The sequence below is a fragment of the Falco peregrinus genome, chromosome 2 (genome assembly GCF_023634155.1).
Source record: "Falco peregrinus isolate bFalPer1 chromosome 2, bFalPer1.pri, whole genome shotgun sequence".
Lineage (NCBI taxonomy): Eukaryota > Metazoa > Chordata > Aves > Falconiformes > Falconidae > Falco > Falco peregrinus.
In genome coordinates this window covers 15,054,356-15,079,893 of record NC_073722.1, presented here as the reverse complement: position 1 = coordinate 15,079,893, position 25,538 = coordinate 15,054,356, and the positions used below count along the sequence as shown (strand labels likewise).

Sequence of the window (25,538 nt, the reverse complement as noted above, 5' to 3'; positions counted from 1 at the left end):
AAGTTTCTCAGTAAAAAGTGGTATTATTGAACCCTGCTTTCCTGTGTGTGTGTGCCTCATAACTGTGATCTTGGTAAAACATAGGAACTCCTTTAAAGAAGTGTCAAATACAGCCCATGCATTTCTCCCGTTTCCTCCTCCTCTTTACCTTCTCTGTCCCTCCAGTTCTGGAGGATTCTTGTTACCAGGTTGCAGCCTTTTCCCCAGTTGGGGAACTGAGGGGGTCTTTCTCTACTTGTCTGCCAGTTTTCAAGAAACTCGTAGAGATTTATTAGCTTTGAGACCTCAATCTCTCTTTTGACTCAGGTCAAAACGTTTGAAAATCATTTGGAGAAGACTTACAGACATACAATACAGCATACAAACCAGTCCTTAAATAAAATTCTCAGTAGCAGACTTAACTGTTGTCTAGCAGTAACTGCAGTAGACGAGTTACTCATAATTTCCAACAATTTAGCAAAGACAGTGCTATCTAAAAATATTGGAAGAACAAACATTACTTTTGATCTTGTAATAATCTGAAATTCATGCTGGAGAGTGTTGTGTCAAGGGTGATGTAACAGTTTTTAAACTGCTTATTTGTCTTCCCCAAAATAATAACACCTTCCCATTTGGAATGACAGTGCTATGTGGATATATCATGGCATCCACTGATGAAATAGTCTTTAGTTGAGGAGAAAAAAGTCAAGAAAGGTTATTCAACTGCTTTAAAAAATGTCAGAGTAAGAAGTCACTGAAGCGGATTATAAATTGTAAGGACCTGTGTCATTTTACTGTCCTGACTATGGGAAGTATTTTTTTCTTCCTCAGACATGCCCTCATTTTCTGCCCCCTTGAGTCCTGGCAGATACATTGGGGTATGTGCAGCTGCCACGCCTTTCCAAGATACAAGGCAAAGTTAAGCTTTTCAGAGAAAAGCAAATGGGGTGGTGATTTCAGCTGGTGACAGCAGCTAACTGGAGTACAAAAGGGCATACCAGTACACACGAGGAGGGTGAAAGGTTTGAGGAAAGGAGATGCCCTCAACAGACCAGGAGGATACAATTTGTAAGTATGTAGGCTCTGAGTTGCACAGGTGGGTGGGCTTGGCAAGGAGAGGAAAGAACGAGGAGCTTTAGATCAGAAAGCTTTGGGCTCAAGGATTAGGCTGTGGAAGGATTTGGGTGGGATGGTAGAGGGGTGATTGGAAGGAATACATAATTTTGGCAATGGGCTTGAAGGCTCAGGAATAACAAGGGTTTAAGGAAAAGAGTAGCTGAGAACTCTGTGTTAGAATGCTTTGAGTGTACTGGGAAGTACTGGATTTTGAATTTCTGAGATGGAAGGAATGAAGAGTTTCCAATGGGAAAAAACAGTTAAGGGATATAGAACCTTGGCTACAGAGGTCAGCAAAATTTAAAGTTATTAAAAGGCATCCTTGCCCCCTCTATAACCAGGACACTAATTTGGAATTCACACATACAGCATTTCTTCTGATATCCTGTATCATGCCCCCTTTTTCATTTGGAAGTGTGCTTATTAACAGGATGGAAGACTTGTGAGTTAAATCCCCTACAGCCTCAATATTAGAGGAAGGAAGATATGAAGGCAAGATCAGGCTGTAAGCCCCTCACAAAAACTTCAGAAAGCCTTATTACAGAATATCAGTGGAAGGTGTCAGGGCCTTGTATACCATCATACTTGCAGAGAATGCACTAGAAACTTTTGCTTTGATAGCAAGTCATACACAGCATAGTCACATGTTCTCATACATCTTATATGGACAGGTTCTCAGTACATCATTTTAACAGAAATGTATGTGTAAAGATTTTGAACATACTAAAGCGAACCACATTTAGGGCTTGCAGATTAAAAGTAAAAACACCTTCTAAAGGCACCCTTGTCTTCAAAGAATATCAAAAAGGAGGGAGGCAGTGGTTCACTCACAGGGAGGTCTATGAGATTAAAATTCTGAGAGCACCAAAACAAATAAACTATACTGAAGTAACTGAGAAACTAACATTCAGCATCATATCTGCTCACACATAGTTATTCATATTAAAATTCAAATTTAATTTTAAATAATAAGTAATCTTCTCATATTTCATTTTACCAAATAAAAAAATTGGCTTTAATGACTAAATGACTCATAAAAATGTAACTTTCCACACAAATACTCAAATATTTGTGAACTTTAGAAATCTAACAATCAATTTGAAGTTTACTTTCTACTGACTGGAAATTTTACAGTCGCTCCCATCAGCTGCACAGGGTACATAATACTATTTCACCCCTGACTGAATGATGTTCTTAGCCAACGGGGGCCTGTAGACTGTACATATTTTTCAAGCAAGAGATGTAAAGTTTTCATTCTGTAACTATGTAAATGGCAACAAATGGGTTGTAAATTGTGAATTCAGTTCTTTGCTTTCTTGCATTTTTGTACCTGTTCTGTTTGAGCTATAGTTGGTTTGCACGTGAGAAGATCAGTGTGCACAGCAGTAAGGATTTGGGTCCTGTATGTATTTTATTAGCAATTTTGTTTTCAGTTCACAATTCAAGTAGCTATCAGTTAAGGAATTATTGGCTGAACAATTTTATGAATGGTTTCATCTAAAGCATAAGAAGCTCAGTAATTAAATCAGAATTTTCTGACTGCATATTAACCAGCAATTACTTGGTCTCTTTACTCACTGCTGTAAGAGTGATTTCAAAAATACTTGTAGTATAATTTTTCAAGTGGGTGTTCTGTGAGTTATGTAATATATAGGATCTTTGTCTATCCACAAACCTCCCATAATTAGGAGTGGGAAAATACTGCAGGGTTTATTTCCCTCACACTTAGAAAATACAGGATGTCTGCCAGGGAACTGTCATAAAATACATGCATCATGCATTACATTTAATTCCCCAATCTAAAATCTCTGTGTGTGTGTTTTGTCTTACTTTTCTTTGTTTGTTTCCCTTTTGTCTCCAACCTTGTCTAAAATACTCAGTTCCTTTCCAGGTCATTTCCTTTTCTCTGTTTAATGTTGTGGCTTCTCTTCTTTCTGCCCTTTCTATTTTCTACTGCTCATGCATGTTCTGTCAACTTTAGTATATTGTGCCCTTCAGTTGCTTTCTCTCCTCTAGTTTCTTCTCCTTCCTCTTCTCCTGTTCTTAGCTATTTTATGACTTTGCAGTCCCTCCCTGCTGCTTATTTTTAGAGCTGCACAGTATTTAAGGACAAAGGCTCATTACATCATGAAGTATACATACATACAATTAAGTATTTTGCACTCCTACCTAGTTACAAACTTGCTTAAAGAATTTCTTTCAGAAGAACATCCTGTCTTCATTTGACAACATTAAGAGCAGGACACCTTTCCCTTTCCCTGGTGGTTTCTTCTTGTAGTTAATCACCCTCATTTTTAAAAATGCGTACCTTATTCTCATTTGGAATTTGTCTGGCTGAAACCTTGTTCTATAACTGCTCATTATATCTTTCTTTGCTAACCTAAAGACCCCATAGGTATCTGATACATCATCAACATTTCAGTACTTGGATATTATATTTAAGTGGCTTCTTAAGTATCATTTTTGATAAGCAAAAAATCTGTAAGGCCACTGAATAATTTCTGATGCTTTTCTATGCCCTCTCCATGATTTCATCATTCTTTGGTAAAGAATAATTCTAGAACTCTAGTTATCCTTCCAGTACTGATCTCATTAATACAGCACAGTTGTGGTTTTTGCTGTGATCCAGATCAGGTTTTGGAACAATTTGGATAAATTTTACCATAATGATACCTAATCAGAATTTAAAAAGGAAGTGTATTGTGGGCCTTATGAAATGAAATCAAGGAGTATGTGAAAAATAAATAATGGGCTATATCTTATCTGTGGACTGGCAGCCTTGGCTTATGAAAGGCAGGTCATGCATGATGAACCTGATCTCTTTCTATGACAAGATGACCCACCTAGTAGATGAGGGAAAGGATGTGGCTATTGTCTACCTGGACCTTAGTAAAGCCTTTGACACTGTCTCCCACAGCATTCTGTGAGACACAGAGAAGCTGGCTGCTAATGGCTTGCATGGGTGTGCTCTGGCCTGGGTTGAAAGCTGGCTGGATAGCCGAGCACGAAGAGTGGTTGTGAATGGAGCCACATCCAGCTGGCGGCCGGGCACACGTGGTGTTCCCCAGGGCTCAGCGCTGGGGCCGGTCCTGGTTCGTGTGATCTGGGTCTGTGATCTGGGCGAGGGGATCGAGTGCACCCTCAGCGAGTCTGCAGCCAACACCCGGCTGGGCAGGGGTGCTGATCTGGAGGGCAGGAGGCTCTGCAGAGGGGTCTGGGCAGGCTGGATCCACGGGCCCAGGCCACTTGTATGAGGTTCCACAAGGCCGAGTGCCGGGTCCTGCCCTGGGGTCACACCGGCCCCACGCAGCGCTCCAGGCCGGGGCAGAGCGGCTGGGAAGTGCCTGGGGGGAAAGGGCCTGGGGGTGCTGGTGGGCAGCCGGCTGGGCATGAGCCAGCACCGTGCCCAGGTGGCCAGGAGGGCCAGCAGCATCCCGGCTTGTGTCAGCAGCAGCGTGGCCAGCGGGACCAGGGCAGTGACCGTCCCCCTGCACTGGGCACTGGTGAGGCCGCCCCTGGAATCCTGTGTTCAGGTTTGGGCCCCTCGCTGCAGGAGGGACACTGAGGGGCTGGAGCGTGTCCAGAGACGGGCAGCGGGGCTGGGGAAGGGGCTGGGGCACAAGTGTTGTGAGGGGCGGCTGAGGGAGCCGGGGTGTTTAGCCTGGAGAGGAGAAGACTTGGGGCCAGGGGGGGAAAGTTACTGCTCTTTACAGCTACCTGAAAGGAGGTTGTAGGCAGATGTGTGTAGGTTTCTTCTCCCAGATAACTAGTGAGAGGACAAGAGGAAATGGCCTCAAGTTGTGCTAGCAGAGGTTTAGTTTGCATATTAGGAAAAATTTCTTCACTGAAAAGGTGGTCAAGCATTGGAACAGGCTGCCTAGGGAGGTGGTGGAATCACCATCCCTGGAGGTATTCAAAAACGCATAGGTGCAGTGCTTAGGGACATGGTTTAGTGATGGGCTTGGCAGTCCTGGGGATTAACAATTGGACTCCATGATCTTCACAGTCTTTTCCAACCTAAATGATTCTATGATTTGATGAAAAGTCAGTTCTCTGTGCCTGCTGTCTTGCAGAGTAGGTGCTTTTGTTTCCCTATTCCTTTTGGCTGCATTAGAAAATTAGTTGTTCAAATGGCCCACTACTATAACATATTTCTGTTCTGCAAGTATCATCAGCCCTTTATAAGAGGCAAAAGCAGTACAGAAAAGGTAAGAGACTTGATCAAGGATGTAAGAAGCAGTCACTGTCAAGGTTAGTGTCAGAACACTTCCTAAATGACACTACAGTTGCTGACACCAACCTATTCCTCTTAGTTGTGGGAGATCTCAGCTGTTCTTCATTTTAAAGATAGCTAGCAGTGTGTTGATTGCAAAGCTCTTAATACAATAAAGCTCTTAGAGCTTTGTTTTAGTGGTAAAATATTTTCTTGCCTAATACACTTATTGGAAGTTGGGCCAGATGAAAGCATCTACCCTGAGATTACTGTTCTATGCATTCTGGTATGCAGAGGAGGCAGGAAGGGGGTGTGTATATGGTAAATGAGATCCGTATCTTCACTCTTCTTAAAATGATTTCTTCATCAAAATCATTATGTCTGACACACAAGGAAGAGTAAAAGCTCAGGAAGGGAAATATCCTTCCTCTTACAGTCAGGCACTGTTTAGAAAAAGAGTCAGACTGTCATCACCACCATGACCTAGAGTTTAAAAATGCCTGAGGGGCATCTGAAACAAATGTGAGCTTCCTCTAAAGGATGAATGGCTGGTTTGGTGGTTTCTGTCAGCCTCTTAAAACCCTCTGCATGTGTAATGTAGGTTTACCTGTGTAAGGTGCATGCCCACAGTTAAACCTTAATACACTGTCAGTGCGAGTCACGTTGTGTGAAGGACAGTAGTAATGAGTGGAGTTTCACAACAGGATGTAGTTAACACTGAGAACAGTCCTTGTAGGAAAAAAATTCTCTTGTGCTAAATTAAGGCTGTAGTCTGCAAGAGGGACAGATAGGCAACAATTATCAAAGCTGTGAAGCTCTGAATTCATTACACCTATTGACTCTATCTTTTTATACCTTTATACCTCGTAGAATGCAATTCCATATATAGACACCCAAAATAATTGTAAATAAGCTAGTTTTCAGAAGCTTTTTAAGGAAAAAAATAACTAGTCTGTAGACCAGAAAGAGTTCAGCTGTGAAAGCACACAGTTCCATATTTAATTATTTTCCATACTAAAAAGCAAACATTAGCTAATGTGGAATTTTGTATTAATGTGACTACGCCACTTCCAGTGCCTGACCTTAGTGGTGATTTAACCTACATTCACTTCATGTTAGCCAATATCAGAATCTGCCCATATACACCTATTTTCTAACACACATTCTCTGCAACCATTTACTAGAGTAGCACCAGATGATAATGAATATGTGCTTGGCCAAGCTTGTAAACTGGGGGAGGAAATTAAATAGTCTGAGTCTGATCCCATACAAGATTTTACTCTTAAATGAAAACAGTGTTTCATTGTTGTGAGGATTAGCAAATCAGTGTTGGCAAAAAAAAAAAAAAAAGAAAACCATATAAAGAGGTAGCTTCAGCTGAGTTACTTCCAATTTATGAAAATGTATGTAACAGTAGGACTAAATCTAGTGAAACTGAGTTGGTCAGAACATCTCTAACAAACTCTTGGTTTCATATGTGCTTGATCTATTATTTATTCCTTAAAGCAAGCCATGGGCAGATATTGGTTGAGAAATAGAATTTTTTTTCAATTCTCAGACTCAAAAATGGAAAAAGAACACTTTAATGTGTTACAATTTTGTTTCTTGCTTCAGCTAATGAGTTACTAATGCAATAAGGAACTGTATTTCAGGCAGATGGATACTACTAAGTTACTCATCCATTGCAAACCTTGTACGTCAACATTGTACATAAAACAAAACCAAGATTAATTTTAAAGTTTCTTTTACCTTTGCATCGTCACTGTACTAATATACATAATGTATTTTATTTATCAATATTTTCTGTATCAGAATTACTTATATTTTAGACTAGAACATGATCAAGTAAACTCAAGACTAATAAAAGACCACTTTTACAGAAGTGGAGTCTTCATCTGCTATTGTCTTATTATGTATGAAAAAAATATAAAAGAATAATGTTCAAAAGCATCTTAGCTGTTGTTCTATCAAAAACTTTATGTATCTTCCTGAGCACTTTTAGCAGAGACATTAATTTTCAAACTATCAATGTCAAACTATCAAAGCAAGTTTCCAAGATGTTTTTCAGTAAAACTCAATTAGTTATAGAAGTCATCAGCGTAAGCACTGTAATTATGGTCCATAGGCAATGAGTTGAAAAAAATATTTTAAGACTAAAGATTATGATCCTGTTCAGATACAGAACAAACGTGAAGTCATATGAAAGCGAGAAGCCTGAATACTGAGTCAAATCCCAATAAATTTTTGCCTGGTAAAGGAAATTGAAATAATGCTTTACTAGAGCTTTTAAATATCTTTAAAAACACTGTAAAGTTAGTTAGTTATATTATACTTTCAGCCACAAATGTGGTGCCTTGTTATAGCCAGGATACCAAAAAACAGAATGTAAGTTGCACCTATACTGTAGTCTGCCTTCTAAGACCATACCAAGTGCTCCCAGTTTTAGGAAAACTGCAAGAGCAAGAACAATGTCTGTCAAAAGAATAAAACATACTGTACCTGTCCACACTAAGGGCACAGAGATTAAGGACTGTGATTCCCACCGATGCCTTCTGAATAAAGGGAAGGAATTTGCAAAGAAACTGTCCAAATTCAGAATCTCCAAAAGGCCACTTCTGAGCAAGGAGCTATAGAGAAGATATAAAATAATCAGCATATTTACACAGGAACTTAGCAATTATGTAACAATTGTAATTATTTGTTGCCATTGTAACCTGGAATTCTCTATACCTCAAGCATATCCTTAGTACTGAGGGAATCTGGGAAGTAAGTGCTACTATAGAAGCACAGAGGGAGAAAGTTTAAACTTAGGTGTTGATCTTGTACTGTTGTCATAGTAACTTGCAATGTTAAAACAGTTTTTATTATTGTGCTTCAACCATCAGTACTGAAAAATGAAAATCTAACTCAGCCCTGTCATAAATGTTTGCAATTACCATGTCCCAGAACTAAGCAGTTAAAGCATAATTTGCAGTTCATAATGAAATACCTCAGAGCCAAATTCTCATGCTGCACGCAAGTAGATTCTGCCAGATTCTTAAGAGTGTGAGGAAAATATTGTACATACATAATTTGTTCCATATGATGTTTTAAAGAAGTAGCATCACACATACTTGTGGGCTGTACTACAAGGCAACAGAAAAGCATCTATTTGAAAAGATGTGAGTGAGTGGCTGGAGTTTAGATTAGTATTTCCAAGGAGACATTTACATAACAAATACGAATACATTGATTTATGTGAATAATTGTGAATAATTAGCATGAAAACAGTAATCTTTCTAGCTGTAACTGTTAAAGCTTTGCACAAGTACAGATACAAAATACAGGATACAATATTATTTAGGATAGTCAAATCTACAACTGACTGCAGAGTTACAGATCTCCCTTTACTGTGTGCCTGGCAGTAAAATGGCAGATTACATTCAGTGTGAGTGTAATAAGGGAAAAAATATTAGGTTCATACAGAGTACTGAGCTCTAACTTAGCTGGTTCCACTCAAGAAAGGGATCTTACAGTCACCATGAATAGTTCTTTTGAAAAATGAAGTCACTAAACCTCACCAGAAGGGTGAAGTCACTCTTGCACTACTGGTTTTGTAATCTTCTTTCCTAAGTCCCTGCTACTGAGCTTTTGTCGGGAGTAGGATACTGAGTAAGAGGTAAGATGAGTTCATTGTGTAATATAGCCCAGCAGTTCTTATGCTCTTACCAACTTCTCTTAAAGCGGATGTGTAATACAAAGCATTAGATTTTAAATGAAAATATCAAGTGCTTGAGCCAAATATGTAACTTTGTCAATATCCTCGCAGATGGTGTATACCCTATATGAACAGGGGGCACATTTTTAAAGGCAGTAATAATAATTGTCTTACTGGATAAGTAACTAATTATTATTACTGTGCAGTTATTGGACTTATATTAAGCCTTAATGAACAAAAGTTAGAACACAGAATATTTTGATGGCACTGTCTAAATTTGGAGATGCTTTTATTTGCCTCAGAGGAAGACAGCAAATTATATACTACGGAGTAGCAATTATAAGCCAAGCTTCTGAAACCTTTAAAACCTAAATTTATTGATTTTTTTTTAAGATAGTCAGATTCAGACCTGGGACTGTTTTATGGAATTAAAATAGATTTAAACTTCACAACACTTTTATTTTCAAATGCATGAGATGGAAATAAACTGGTGTCACATCAAGCATTTCCAACAAATACACTATGTGTGATGTGCCACAGTCTAGTAGCCCCTGGGCAAGAGTGCAAAATGGAAAAGAGAAAACAAGGAACCATATTTTTATCTGCACAAATGTGCAAGGGCTGATGCCATTACATTCTGCATGCAAAAATTAGTTGTGTTCTTTCAATGATAAACACAACCTATGAATTACATATTTTTAACATTTTTGCAGTTAAAACTGAACAAAGATTATACTGTTTGGAATTAGATTAAATCAATAGATATTTGAATTGTTGTTGTCAGTTTACTTTCTCGCAGACCTGTTCTGCCAGGCCATCTTCATACTTGGGCAGACTTCTGTGCTTACAGTGAGTTCACGTTTTGAAAGTTGTCTTTGCAACCATAAGGACTAGAAATTTTTTTCAGTAGAAGCTTAGGCTCTGGAACACACTCATCTAGGAAGAGTGGATGGATTCTGTCTGCATAATTTGTAAAACAAATTTTGGCTTTAGCTCAGGTTTGTAGTATTCAAAGTAAACATTTTATTTCTATTTAAATTACTGTTAATTTGAAACATGCTAATAATCACTACCTTCAACAATAAAATACACATCTGTCTTTATCTCAGTTAAGGTAAGAGTTACCTTTATGGTTTTTTCACAGCATGAGTTTTTCAGAGTACTTTGCCTTACAGTACAGGAAGTTTATCACTGAATGCCAGATTTGTAGGAATTAATCTCCTCTTTATAGTCAGTCCTTAGCTGTCATTTTCACATCCCCTCTTTTTCTTAGTCATTCATTGCAATGCTAACTTACTTCCCCCCTCCCCCCAAGTAATACCTCAAAAATGCTGGAAGAAGCTATGTTCTACATGTTGCCTGTGTCTCTCTAGGACAATATTCACGTTGTCGTTTGATTACTTGTATTTCAAGACTGATTTTAGCAATTCATAGCTTTCAGCCAACTGGGTGTTAACACTGTGAAACAAATGTGTGTGACAGCTCATTAAATAGAAAAGGTATTATCTGTTAGGTGTTATAGTTTCACTGAATTATTTTTTCTCTTCAGCTGAATATTAAAATGAGATTTCTCAACATAAGCTATACGATCAATCCAAGTTTGTCTACTCCCTGTTTCTTGAGGGTGTTAGAATATCACATAAATGTGGTTCCATTTGCTCTTGTTCTGTTACTATGTGTTGCTGTGTCTCTTCTGGCACATTGAGAACTCTTGCCCTCTTCAAGGAGAGCCGAGTATCTTATTTACCATCAAGACCACAGCAGAGAAAATGCAAGCACCTTTGCAATGACATTTGCGTTTAGGACAATCATATTTGATGAGAGCAAATCTCCCTTGTGCTAGAAGGCAGTGAATGGACCACTAGGATTGGTGATTTGACTATTGTCGGTACCTTCAGTAACAAAGGTAATGAGATTATAACTGCAAGCTGTTGATTAGTTCCTCTGATTTTATCTGTATTTATAGACTGAATGAAAAACATTGAAAGCTCCAGCAGAATTATTTTCTAGATAGATTTGCAATATCAGAACAAAGGTTTGCAGGGCGTATTTTTGCCTTTTGCCTAGAACTCTTGCATAGGGTTTTGGTTTATATTGGGGAAGCAGAAAAAAATGTTGGAAAAGGAAGGGGAGGTCTGAATCCACGGTAGTTCTCCAACCAGTTGTAGTCATGTGGAATTTCAGCTCCAGACTGTTGTCTGGGTTTGGGTAAAATCAGAATAGTTTTCAGGCACCACTGAGTGAAGGCTAAATTATAAATGGCACCACCAGGGAAAAGAGGCCCTAGCAGACTTTTGTTAATCCCCTTTGCCAATGAGAGCCCCAAAACAGATTTATCATTACAGATCACACTTAAAAAGGGAACTGAAGGGCATCCACCTATTCATTTATGTGCACTGACTGTGGCTGCAGTGTAAACCCAGCAACAGAAACAAACTGTGAAATCCTGTGAAAAAAGTGACTGTGAAATTTTGTTACTACAAGGCAAATATTAGCTTCAGAAAGAGAAGTGTTGTACTTGAAAAAGGTTCAATAACTCATGTACACATCTACCTCAAATCCCAGGAAGCTTTCCTTTTTTAAAATTAAAAGTATGTTATTCCTTTTGTTTCTTACATTTTTCTACTAATTGAAGTAACATCAGTACCAAATCATTAGACATTCTTTTCAAGTTGATTTTAATCAAAATCACTGGGGTCAGAATTAAATAATTTGATTTTTAAGATCAGCTTTGCAATCATTTCCCCAGGTATACTCCATTATCATTCCACATCAGCTATGCATTCATTACTTCCCCTTGGATCAGATGCCAGTTTTTAATTCTGTAGATATTTTTAGTTGGCAAATCTGATCCTGTCTTTGGTTTTACTAATTTGACATCAAAATAAGTCGATTGCCCTCTGTTCTGCCCTAGCAGGGTACAGAAACTTCAGAAGGAAATAACATGTTTATTTTGTATAAAAAAATGGGCCTAGGAATTTAATTGATTTACTTCTCATTTACTTACGTATGATATAAGAACTGGCACTACTGGCTCTGCTTTCCCAGTGCTTTTGCATATTTTAATATCCAAACAAAATGGGTATAAAATTTTAGCAGATTACATCTTCTCTCAAGGCACAAGGGTAGGAGGAGTCAGACTGATTATTCCAACTTGTGTCCCAGTTCTCCATGAGTTGGTAAAATGGATTGTGCTTTTGCAAACCCACTCACAAAATCTCTGAGGTTTCAAAACAAGATGTGGCAAAGGAAATGCACTTTTTCCCTTGTGCAGTTTGCAGCTTAGGAATATTTCACACAGTTCAACCGTGGTGCAATTCCTGAGTGGGAGAAGAGTGTAATCAACAGCATATTTTTACACTGAAATCAGAAACCAAGATTTAAAGGTTCTGCTGTTGGTCTTAAAAAACCTCAGCAAAGTGACCAGACAGCCACAGCTTCCTTGAGCATCCCTCCTTCTCTGCTGCTTTATATGGCCTCTCTGCCCTGACGCTGCAGCTTGAAACAAACAAGACAGCAGCACTGAGAACATTCCTTTGCAATGATTTTTAAATGTCACTCAGTTGATTTTATTCTACTGCTGTTGCTATTTTCTAACCCCCATTAGCATGCTAGCTGATGTACAAAACATAAAGTCCCACTGTGCATCCCAAGCAATTTTTATACAGTCTAAAAGAGACAATGTTATAATCCAACCACAAGAGTATTCACCAGTATATGCTCATGTGCATCCACAGTGTTTATCTAATACTAGGCTGGTACTGTGTGTTTACAGGCAGATGATGAGCCCTCGAGCTCAGCCCAAAACAGATGGACTGGGTTAGGTGCTGGATATGAACTGCCTTTGAGCTGCTCTATAAAAACTGCTTCGGTTCAACAACTACGTGTCAGGAGGTCCTCTCTGCCACATGGCATTGAGGATGAAAGCAAAGGTTTCATACCTGCCCTTTCCTGCTCTAATCAAATCCTAGTGCTCTAGAGTCCTCCTCTTTCTATGTCCACTTTGGACTGTTCTCTTCCTATGTCCGCTTGGGACTGTTGTTGCGCTGACACACGAGACTTGTTTCCCAGAAACTAAACTGTATTTCATCCAGACAGTGCTTGCCCCTCATGTCTCCCCCATGCAGGATGCTCTCCTGAGTTTCATGGCATGTAAGTGTTCAGCAATACTGATGTCACAACTCTGGCAGTCAGGATTTCTGTTCTGTCTTCAGCAGGACAAATAGAAATACCTTCTTTATTCCATGACTTCTGTTACACTTGTGCAGTAATAGTGAAAGGGACCAAACCCACAGATTTATGTTTGTCTAGGTAATGTCTAGTTGTAGAAGTGACCAGCTTCTCCTAATTGTGGAATAGGAGTTACAAAACCAATGTATTCTGGGCTAATTTCCTTTCCTTGCAGCATAGCTCAGAATGAAAGATCAGAGAAATTCCTCTCTTTCTGAAAGATCAGCACATTTGGGGATTTTTAATTAGTTTGTTTTAAGGCTAGTTTACTCTAGGAGACATTAGGCTGTCTTGGTAAAGCTCTGCCTTAAATTGTGTTCTACAGTTATGTATGACCTTCTCTGTTTCAAGACATGGATCAAATATGGTACCTGGTGTTTTGGTTGGAATCCAGGTGAAATCTGACTGAACACAGAAGTGTTCAAGGTCTATACTGCTGAACTGACTGCATTAAGTGGCAAAAAATGAAGGTTCTGTCTGAAGTGTTCCTCGTGTCTCTGAGCTGTATGTTTGGTTAGTTAGGAAGAAGGGTGGACTGAGTCTCCTGCTTGTGGTATTTTGATTCAGTGACTCAACCAGGACCCTTCTATCCCCATGAAAATTCATAGGACAAGAATTCACTGCACATTCTCAAGCCTTTCTCTTCTTCCTCCAAGAGAGAATTGCATTGCAGCACAATCCTCATCCATTTCTTGCTTAAGACCCACAGACTGTTGCTCGTTCCACGTATGTAAACTCAGCTGTGCTCTACCACTTCGCAGGAAAGAGGGAGAGCTGTAAGAGTGAAGGAGAGGGAACACAGCTTGTCTCTAGGTATTCCTTCCCTTCCCACTGCTGGAGTGAAAAGCCTCAGCTTTAGGAAGGACAGTCAGTAGAGGAAAAGTAGAGAAAAGCAAAGAACAAGACTAACATTTATAATACAGGGCACAAGACTAATATTGAGTATATCACAGTGACATGATAGTTAGGGCTTCTGGTAACTTTTGTATCACCTGGGTTTTTTCCTTGTACTTAGATTCACAATACTGCCATGGTGGAAAAGGCACATTGCATTTCTTCGACTGTTCTTTGCAGGAAGTATGTTCCTAATTTTACTGTAACTGAATACTGTCTTTTTTCCACTTTGGGTGGATAAAAGGCTGATTGTGTTTTTTTCTGGAAGGAAAAAAGGTTATGTGGGGATGTATGAGAACCATCAAAGAGGTTTTTTCCTCTGAATTGCCCTACCACAGCTTTTTGTGCTATTTTGCTCATCTTTGTTCAGCTGAGTCAAGGTAGAAATAGCAGAGGGTCTCATGCCATTTCATGAATGCCTACAGTCTTTTTCTCCTGCTTAGGCAGCTATGGAAAGTAATGTATAGTTTTTACACAAGAGAAAACAGATTATAGTTCAAGAGATCCTGAAAGGTAAGAAGACAAATGCCCTGTTTTTGAAGCAGAACATTCTGTCTCAATTAACTGGTAACAAGATAAATCCTAAGTTTTACGTTCTTTTATATATTTTATATATATGTTTTATAAATATTAAATGTTTCTATTTATTAAAAAAGTCTACTTCATGGTAAAGCATTCCTAACAACTCTAGACATATCCCCTGTGGTATTTTTGCTGTTTACAAAGTAGGATTATTTTTTTTGTTGTTGTTCTGTGGTGTTGGCTAACTTTCCATCCTTTTAGGTAGACTGTTTCTCAAGCTGTGCTGCTCTTCTTCAGGGAAATGAGCTGCAAGGTGTGCTTATGTGCATGGTGATTTTTGAAAGGAATTTTTTCAATCCCTGGGCAAAATATTGCTTTGTTATTCTTTTGTGTGTTGCTAAAGGAGTGACAGAATTGCAAAGAAATTACTGCAAAACTGGTAAACCCTGGATATACACAATTCCTTGTTATCTGTAGAGTTCAGCTGACTGAAAAATAAAGAGAACATACTAAAATATTCTCTTAAACTTAGAGTCTCTAGGTACTGTACAGTATTACAAATACACAAAACAGCAAGGCAAGCATGAGATGTGAAATCGAAGATGAGGGAGGAGCTGCCTGTGCATTGAAGGGAACATATATCCCACCCCATCAAAGCGGAGCCATGCAGAGTGGATCTTGAACTAAGACCTAAATTATAAAATCTCTTCCTTAACTCCTACCTTGGTATGCACATTAAACACTTTCTGCCAGGAAGCTGTAGCCTGTAAATGGAGAGAACAGAGTCCTGAAGGACTTCCCTTCCCTGTTCCGTTTTGGGTAACTTCTGCCTGCAGGACTCAGTGATCAGTTCCTGTGTTACCTTTAGATTTCTTTTAAGTGTGATCACTACATGGAGACATACACCCTGATAACAGGTCATGTTCTGAGCAAGTTATATGGATTGCTGCATCACACTGGGCTACCAATGTCACTTCTTGGAATCACTGGTAAGAATTCAGTAAAAGCCAGAATGTGCTTGTTAAGCTGGTGGCATCAATATTTCCTGCTGGTGTTGGTACTTCATTGAGAAATATAGGCTGCACATATGACAAATTCTGCTTCTAAAAGGGGGTTTCTTTTCTAAGTACACTTAACTTTATGTGTACTGTGGGCTTGGCCTTATACTCCTTTGGCACAAAACTATTAACTGCTGTGGATGTCAGTTGCTCTGTTAGCCTACAGGATCAGTCCCAATGTGTTTACTTATCATTCCTGTTTATGTATAATAATATTAGTACTGTTAGTAAAGGTAATCAGATATGCCAAATAATTTGTGATTGAGAAGGGATTGGTCTAAAATTTATGCATGTGCTCTGATGCTGAAAAACATCCATGACTAGAAATGCCTCAGCCAAGTCTCCTTTTACTGAAGACAAAATGGCTGAAGATGTTTGCTTACTGCCAGCTACCTTTGATGTTTAGACTCATAGTGTTCTAGGTAGACTACTCAGATTTAGGTGGTGTTACAACGAAGGTAAGCATGAATACCAATTTACAAACAACATAGCTTAGTTTATTAAAGAAAACATCATCTTATTGAGAGGTTGAGCAGTTGGTACTCTTGCTTGTTTTCTGGGTAGATGTCTTTCACTTTATACCAGTAAAATAATTAGGAAAATGTTTGCTATTCACATTTAAAGAAACACGTTACAAGCTGGCTAATTTGCTTCATCAACTTCTTTACAAACTAATGGTTTAAAGAGTTAAGCATATGAAGATGTAAGGCAATATAATTTATGTCAATCCTATGTAGGTCAGTTCTCAATTAATAGAACTCATTTAAATATTTTTCTCTAAATTGCATAAAAATGGAAGTGGAGACTGATTAGGACTTCCCAAGAACATAGTTAAAACTGAGTTTTGCCATTCCACAGAGGAGAGCCTTGGCTTAGAGTGTTTCTAGCTCCATAACTCAGGAGAGAGCCATGGACAGCTTTTTCTGTGGGCAGTACCTGTTCTTGCTGGTGCTTAGCTGAATTTTAGCCAGTGACAGCAGCAGCAGCTGTAAGGGCTTTCTAAAGCTTTAGCGCAACCAAGGCAATAGGGGTACTGTGGATATTCTGTTGTTGCCTATGTATAGCCATAAAAAACTGCCTAGTTTCTTTATGCAAAGCAGTCCTCTAAAGAAGCTCTCTTGTATTGCATCCAAACTAAGCTGCTTATTTGCTACAAATACACGTGGCAGTGATGGGTAATGCAGGTGAGGCAGCAACTTTCAGCTATGTGCTACACCACCTGATACTAGAAAAGGAGGTATGAAACCTGTTTCTTCTTCAGTGCCTTAACCTTACCACTACAGCAGCATAGAACATAAAAGTTGCATTTCCAAGTTTTCTTTTCACTGCAAAGAAGTCATTCTTCCTGTTTTGGAGTCTTTAGGCTTTGACGTCTTGAATGTCTGAGATGGGTATGTTTTGGGTAGAGGAAACTATTTGGGCCCAGGTGCTAAAAAAGTGTGATTGAAAATGAAATTGTCTTGGTCCAGTCTGTTAAGGCTGGATTTATAACTGGCACCCTTCCTGTAACGCTCAATTTGTTACAATTTTTAATATTGATTTGATACTGGAAGTAGATATACCAGCAGTAATTAAGTGTAATGGGCTTTAATACATCCAGAATATCTTCAAAGGAGGCTAGTTAATATTACTCACATCTCAATCCATTTAACAAATTGCTAAGGGGAATCCACTATATAATTACAGTAATTGGAGAAAGTAAGGGGGGAATTTTTGAGCCTGCTGTACCATGAGGAAAAGATAAAAATGTCAAATGCCTGTGACCATATCTTTAGTTGACATAAATTACAGGATTTTTCAGCATTAGATCTTTGTTAATTGTGTAAAGGCATAACAGTATGATGGACTCAATTCTCCTAAGACCTTACATTTCCAATTACTATAATCTTGTGTCTGCTTCTTTCCAAGGATTTGTAAAATGGATTTGAATATAAGTAACATTATCTACTTCTCTTTCAGAAGTAGTTTTGAAATAGTTAAGGCTACTTGATGTTTCAGGAAAGTGATTATACCTATTTATGATATTACATTATAGTTACATAGTAATACGCATTTTGTTCTACATGATGCAACCATCTTAAATACTGTACTATTGGTCATTTTAATAAGCAGATGAATGCTTGTTTAATTCTGATTTCAGAGCTCTTTTGTCCTCCTAAAAATAAAGATCTGACCTATAAGGTATTCAGAGTTTGACACCCTTTGTCTATATAGGATACTAATACATGGTTCAACATGAGGCTGATTCTGAAGCTAGAACAGAAGTTCAGAACTGTGTATAAAATACTTCAAAATTTAAACAGAATTCAAACCACTTTAATTTTTTTCCTTGAAAGACTGTCACTTCCACCATCGATCTGTGATATTTCCAGTGACCAACCTTCATACTGTCTCTCAACAAGAGGAGCTAAATGGTGCTACAGATTTTAGGATCCCTAGTGGTACAAACAGGCATTGTGAATGCATACTTTTTAAATAGCATTAATTTAAAAAAATCTTCAAACAACTTGTAATGTAAGCAGACATATTGCTGAATGGTTTATATGAAAAATGGACTATAAATAATAACAGAATTTCCTATCAGAAGTACTAGAGCTCCCTTATAAATGCTGTAAATGCTTCCCTGTATCAGAATACATGCAGCTAACCTTATACAACAAGATAGTTGTATATGGTAATTGTTAAGTAATTTATTTTGGAGCTTCAAGCACTCAAAAAAGTACTAAAACCTATAATTACGCTTGTAAATGCAGTTTTAATTCTGCCTTCTTACATATGGGAATTGACATACATTGATGTCAAGGGGCTGCGGTTTCATTCACAATTTATCAAATAGTTCTCTGCAGTACAGAACTCAATTTTCATATAGACTAAGGTAATTTCATTTGTACAGAGATATTCAGGACCACAGACTTATCATATAAGATATAGCAAGGCAAATGAAACTACAGAATGCCAAAGAAGTGTCAGAAAATTAATAGAAAAAATGTATTGCAAAGTAATAAAGGGAGTGGAAAAAATAATGTTTGTTACTTTTAACTAAACTTCTAAAGAATTTTCAGAAGACTGTCAAAAGGCAATTCTGAAAGGCAAAATTAATTCCAGATTTCCATTCCTCTGTGAAGAAGCAGCAGGGCTCTTGAAAGGTTAGTAAAAATTGTATAATAAAAATAGCTGTTCTTTCCCAAACTGAGCTCTAAAAAAAACACGTGCCATTTTTCCTTAAAATTTCTTATCAGAAATACCACCAGAAGTAAGAACAGTGCCTTAGCAATTATCCATAAAGACATCAGGATAAATTACCAGGGAGGAAACTGTAATGCATCATGGGAGATGCAGTCCAGGCTACGCGTCTAGTTTGCCAAGAATAACGAAAACACGTAAAGCCCAAATCCTACATTCCATTAGGCGTCCACACAGCTATGGAAGGCCGATGAATCTCAAATCAGGCAGAGGCTAATATTTTTCATCAACTTGTTAATCCAAAATACTATACAGATACCTGCTATCGTATCAAAAAATTGATTAATTTTCCAGGTGGAATAATGAAAAGTGGAAACTAGGAATTTCCATTAAATCATGTGCATTATTATTAACAGTCTTTATCCTAGTTTCAAATTCATATTATATTAAACCCAGATAAAGTTAAAAGGCTTATCTGTAATTTAGACTACTGGAAGATCAGAACTAGACTGCATTTTACTGCAGATGATATGCCTCTGTACAAATGTATGCAAATATACATATTTTTAACCCATTAATGGAAAGAATTCAAATTTTTATGATCTTGTCTTATCAATACCTCCATTATAATGCAGGTCAATAGTTAGATAGATACAAAATGTGTCTTTTCAGTTCACTGTTTCTTTAATTTTAAAATCCAATTTGAAACCACAGGACACTAGTTACTACAAAGTTATGCATTAAAATGTTTTGTTTAAAACACATGTAAATAAAAGTTAAATCTCTAGAATTTTTAAGGGCCAAAATTGTGAGCAATGGGGATTTTTTCATTATATTACTTAGTGGTTCATTTACTAACAGAAACACCTGACATTTTTTCCTGAGAAAAGAAAGAAAAATTATGATATCCTGTCAGCTATATACCTTTACACAATCCACAAAGATACCAATAGAAGCTTAGAAAATTATCTGACAATTTTCTAAGATAAATTAATCTCAGTGAGTTATATTAAAAAAGGACTCAGTCTGTTCATTCAAGCCTATCCTGGAATCATGCAAGTTACATTAGTAAACATATATTGCTTCAGAGAAAGCACTGCTTTATGGCTTCATTTAATTAAAATGGAAAATTGGAAAAAAATGGGACAGGGTAACTTTATATGAGATTAAAGAACTGCTGAGAATCCTTTTTATACTTTGACAAACCCAGATAAAATTTGGTATTTCAAGAAGTTCTGTAATATAATTGATTTTACTAACTGGAATCATTTTGAGAATCTGCTATTAATGAATAATTAATAAGAACCTTAACATTCAATTTAACTGACATAATCTTTCTCCACAAAGTCATAACACGAGGCTTGCACATCACAGAGAATATTTTCTGTAAAAATATAAAGAAAGTATAGGATATTCCAAAAATAGCAACTAGTCCAATGCTGTATGTCTATCAAGAAGAAGAACAGTTTATAAAGTCTTCCCTCGTAAATTCTTTTGCTAGCAATAGCAGCTATAATAAATGAAGAGTTCCTGTGAAATGCCCAAGGCAACACTTTGGTTAAGAGCTAAGAGCTACTTCATCTGTAAAAGTAGATACACTTTTTCTTCATGGAGGTGAGACCTGACAGCAAGGTTTTTGTTGTAGAACAAAAAGGAGTTGTATTTTTTCTGAAGTGGACTATTGACAAAACAGCACTACTTAGACAAAGAAGTAACCTTAGAGAACAGACAGTGTAAGACTTTTAAGGAAACTGCAATTAGAATGTATCCTACCTTGTACACAATGATAGGAATATCAATGACAATATAGATAAGGTCTCCTAGTGCCAGACTGGCTATCAGTGCATTCGGGCCATTCCTCATACACTTGTTCTGGTAAATGATCCTCAGCAGAGTTGCATTCCCAACCATTCCAACGATGAAAATAGCGCAAGATACCACTGTGTTAATGTATTTAAAAGTTTCAGCAATCTTAGTCTGCTGGGAGCATTTGACAGTTTGGTTGGACACCAGGGGCTGTCTGGTGGTGAGGAGTATGCTGGATTCAATCCCTGAGAAAGTGGAAAGGTGGTTTCCCAAGTCACTCCGGTTGGCAGCATATCTGTCAGAGCTGTCACTGAGGACAAATCCTGGAACCAGCAGCAGCAAGGAAACTCTTAAACACAAGGCTTCCATCCTGAACTCCCAAAAGAGCAAATTTAGTGAGACAGGGGTTTTTTTCAGTGTTTCAGTGAGATACTTCTCACTTCTTCATCTGCAGAGAGACACAATATGCAAAAAAAAAAAAAAAAAAGAAAGAAAAATGCAGAATCAATACAACAGGTAGACTAACACACTGTTTTTCACTTAGGAAGGGTGTTTCAATGTACAGTCTCTACAGCACATATGTATAAACATCTGTTTATAATCACTGTACCACTCTGAAATCCAAGTTACCCACATAACGTGTCTGACAAAAGGCAAATACAAAAAATTCCCTAAGTAATTGATAGTTTACACAAATAAGATCCCACAAAACCCTGACAGTTTGAGACAAGAGTTTGTATATGAATGGAAAAAATATGGTGGATGAAGTTCTGTTTTAAAAGTCTTGCAAAGAGAAGTGTACCAGCAAAGAGAAGCCTTGGAGCCAAATGACATTTTAGCTAAAATAAAACTTTATTTTTTCTTTGAAAAAGCAAGATAACAGCAATGCATTAATAATTAAAGGTAGTAAATTTGTTAATTTTCTGTGTATTTTTGATGTACTGCAACGATGAGTCTTTTCTCTGAGTTTATAATTACTTGGATTTCAAACGATGACTGAAAATACATTAATTTCAAATCCTATTTTGGACCAGATCCAAAGTCCCTAAATACTTAGGAGGAAGACTTTCATAGTCTCAGGGTGGACCTCTGGCCAGGTGAAGCCCTTCAGACTCTATGTGTCATTTGGTTCCTGAATGTCATTGCAACTCATACTCAGTACTTAGCCACAGCACAGCCAATTATAAAAATTTAAGCTCTTTTAAAGATAAAGAATAGTAAGCAACAGCTCATGACATTTCCAGATAGGAAAGAAAGCACCACAGCATTCTGTCCCAGTAAGCATGACTGCCTATGTGTAACCACCAGAGCTGGCTCCCTGCCACTGGGCTATAAATGCTGCACCTCCAGTGAAACTAAGGAGGCCACTCGAGTCCGTTTCCTTGAAGCCTCAGTTTAATTTAAGATAAAGATTTTTTTTTATGTGGCTCATAACTGCAAAACAAGACAAAGTACTGCAGTGTTTTCAAAAGAAGAGTAGAAAGTAAAGTATTTATAACTTTCTGATTTCTAGGGACTCACATGAAAGATTTAGGAGGCTTCTTTTAAGTAAACGAATCCTAATTTCATTCCCTATGGGGCTGTTAAGTCAGAGTTTATAGCAAGAAATTTACCAGAGAAAGAATGTGGGAGACAATTTACTGATAAGGCTTCTGGATGCAGCCACAGTATAAATATTTACTACTATTACCCTCTTCTGTTGTGTGTGGCCTGTAGAAGTGTGTGTGTGTACCAATATACAGCAGCAAATGCAACGTTAACTCGAGTATTCCTGCCTGGCATGTAGTGTGCTGTCCTTCACAGACCAGGGACCCACGTTTCCAGTCTTTTATATTGGTGTATTTGAGATGAGGATCTGACCAGCTGTGAGTTCCTATGCACTCGATTTTAAAGTTTAATATACTAAATAGTACATCCTTCTTTATTAAATCCCAGTTATGATGGTATCTCAGGGCAGTTAGCAACAGTTTGCATGATGTAAGTGCTTTCGCTTTAGGTTTCTACATCAATCAGAAACAACAGTTGTATCTGCCTGTAACTCTTTTCAGGCAAGGATTAATACTTTTATTATTTATTATGACTGTGGTTCCCCAATTTACAAATGGAAAAAACTGAATCACTAACAATTTAAATGACTTTCCCAAGTTTATACTTGCCCAAGCAAATGTGATAGTTATGAGCAGAACCCACAGCCCTATGCTTTAGTGGTTACATCAGTATCTTCCTTATTTAATGACTTTTCTTGTGAAAAATTTATATATATATATATATATATCTCACATGAACACAGTGGTGGCACAGCATGCAGCCAGTGTGCAAAGCTGGGAATAAAATTGCCAATTACCATCTCTTCCCTCTCCTGGAAGAAACTTTTCCGTAAGAAGCAAAAAATAGAAAAAGATCAGTGTAATGCTTTCTAAGGATATTTTCTTACAGATTCCTGGCAGTCCTTCAATTCCTCTGCGTATTTTCAAAGTATTCATATTGTTACAGAATATAGCACGCAAACCGCCTCATGTAAGTAACAGACTACCATCCGTAATAACCCTTTGGAACAAATTACATTTGTAAAACAGTGTCATCTAGCATGGTCCTGCACATGCAATCTGAATACCTGGGGGTGTGAGGTGGGTTAATCTGGAGGCCAGCGGCATGTGCCGTGCCTGTGCTCCCACAGCACCTCAGAAGGAGCCGCAGATGCGGAGGACAAAACTCCAAACTTGCTTGGGGTACCAAGCCAGAAAAATGCCTACGTCCACCAGAACACACCACGCTACTGGAAACGAAACTGTTCAACGGATTAAAGACGAGCTACGACGTTACCAGTGATCAATCTGCCCGAAAGGCAGCGGAGATGTGAACAGGAGCCAGTCAAGTTCCCAGGGGCACGGAGGCGCGGCGGGACGCGGCGGCGGCTGCCCCCGGCCGGCCCCGGGAGCGGCGCCCTGCGCGGCGCGGCACGGCACAGCCCGCCGGGCCCCCACTCCTCTCGCACAAAAGAAAACATTCTCGCTTGTAACGCTACCGAAAGATCGAATCCAACACGCGCTCGGCAAATCAGTACTACCTCCCCTGCAGCCTATATAGAGCATCTGACCAGGATCTCTATTTTGTGAGACTTGATTTAATAACAGTTCTCCCAAGGAGCCTTGTGCGCTGTCTCCTGTTCTCTCTCCCGCACCGGCACAAACGCACGCAGAGGTGCACCGTCGGAACCTAATCAGCATCTGCAGCGTTTTGGAGAAGTGAAAGCGCCCGGCTGGCCCCGGGAAGGGGCACCGCTGCAGCCCGGCTCCCCCTGCACTCACCCCCGGCGAGCGTCCCCCGCCGGGCTCTCGCTCGGGCTCACCCTCATGCTGCGGCTGCTGCCGCTGCTGCTGCCGCGAATTTCCTCGGAGTGGCTTTTCCTGGGATAGTCTTCCTAGATCCTCCCGATTGCGTCTGACTGGGTGGGATTGAAAATCTCCACCTCCGCTAAATCAGTAAAAGAAAGAGAGAGACCGAAGAAGTCAGAGCGTCCCCTCTTTTCTGCCCCCTCCCCCAATTAAAACAAACCTCCAGCCCAAACCGAGCCCCTGCCAATGCTAAACACAAAGGCTGCCTCCCGGGCACAGGGGAACACCGAGCACTTTAACTGTTTCCTCGCTGAAATTGAGCTGAACTACTTTGCTGGACTCATCTAAGCCCCAGCCTTGTGAATCCAGTTACTCTAGCTGCCTGCTTATAGCGCACCGAGCTCTCGGAAGGGTTGTGTACCTGATCGAGCCAGCCCACATAGGAGCCATGAGCAGCACCAGGGAAAAAAAAAAAAACCAACAAAAAAACCAAAACCAACAAAATAAATTCATGATCGGGCATACAGCTTTTGCTTTCCATTTCCCCCAGATTTGGCCAAGATTGTAGTATGTTTCCAAGACAGTAAAACTCAATGTGTAAGCGTTTGAGAAATGCTGCATCCATAAACAGTGACTGTTCCTGGTGAAAATGTCTGTGGTCCATCCAGGACACACCTTGCTAATACCTCTTAGTTTTCAAGACCAAAACTACATTTACAAAGATAAGTGTAGCACTTTCTGGAATTCCTGTGGTTCTTAATACTGTTCTTCTATCAAGGTAATTGTACAAAAAAACACTGGGCAGAAAAAGTAAAAAGTTGTCTTATAGCTAATAATCTTTTCTGATGATGAAAAAATATCGGTGTATCAAAGGAAGCAGCTTGTAGCGGAAACAGTTTCAAAATCCCTTCATACTAGCAAGTTCAAGAAATTTTGAGTGCCTTCTTGAATCATTTCAGGATCCTCATTTCATGGCAAGTTTCCATCTGGCCGTACCGCGGAAAATATTTTTCAAACATATATGGGCTTCTTTTGAATACAAACAGGCAGTCTTCCTAAATCCAATATAAAAACATCTGGTCCTAAAAGTATCAAAATGGGCTGAATAGAACAATTAAAACTGTAATGCTAGTGGCCTGCAAAATTGAAATAACTGGCACTAAATCATGAAAGAAATTGTTTTGAGCTTTATGAGTTTTGCATAATTAAAATAATGTTTCTGTAGACATTATTTTAAATTATCTGATAAATCTTGAACAGGAAAAAACAGCATTTGGATCAGCTAGAATAGCAATACTTTATTTCTTCTAGAAAAATCATCTCAGTTAAATGATGTCTCAAAACACAAGATCTTTGAAGGAACATTTAAGTGTTCAGGCTAAGAATCATAAGAAACCTACTGTTTGCAAAATAGGTGGAAAAGTTTAATTCAAAATCTGAAGTCACCCTGAATTTGAATAAATGCTGATAAGCCACTAAATTGTCCATATATTAGTAAAAGTTAT

The 25,538-nt window shown here is 38.6% G+C and overlaps 1 protein-coding gene across 2 annotated transcripts in view; it reads right to left on the bottom strand.

Moving 5' to 3' along the window:
* The window catches only part of EDNRA (endothelin receptor type A), a 36,199-nt gene extending 11,965 nt beyond the window's left edge, over window positions 1-24,234 (bottom strand). Inside the window, exons 1-3 of one of the 2 annotated variants that reach the window (XM_027795210.2) lie at window positions 24,007-24,234; window positions 20,666-21,146; window positions 7,808-7,935 (exon numbers count right to left, since the gene is read on the bottom strand). In XM_027795210.2, the coding sequence (XP_027651011.1) occupies window positions 7,808-7,935; window positions 20,666-21,067 (530 nt within the window). In that variant the 5' untranslated portion in view covers window positions 21,068-21,146; window positions 24,007-24,234. The remainder of the gene's footprint in view (window positions 1-7,807; window positions 7,936-20,665; window positions 21,147-24,006) is intronic. The other variant, XM_055796912.1, reaches the window with a different exon arrangement.
* Between the last annotated feature and the right edge of the window lie 1,304 nt (window positions 24,235-25,538).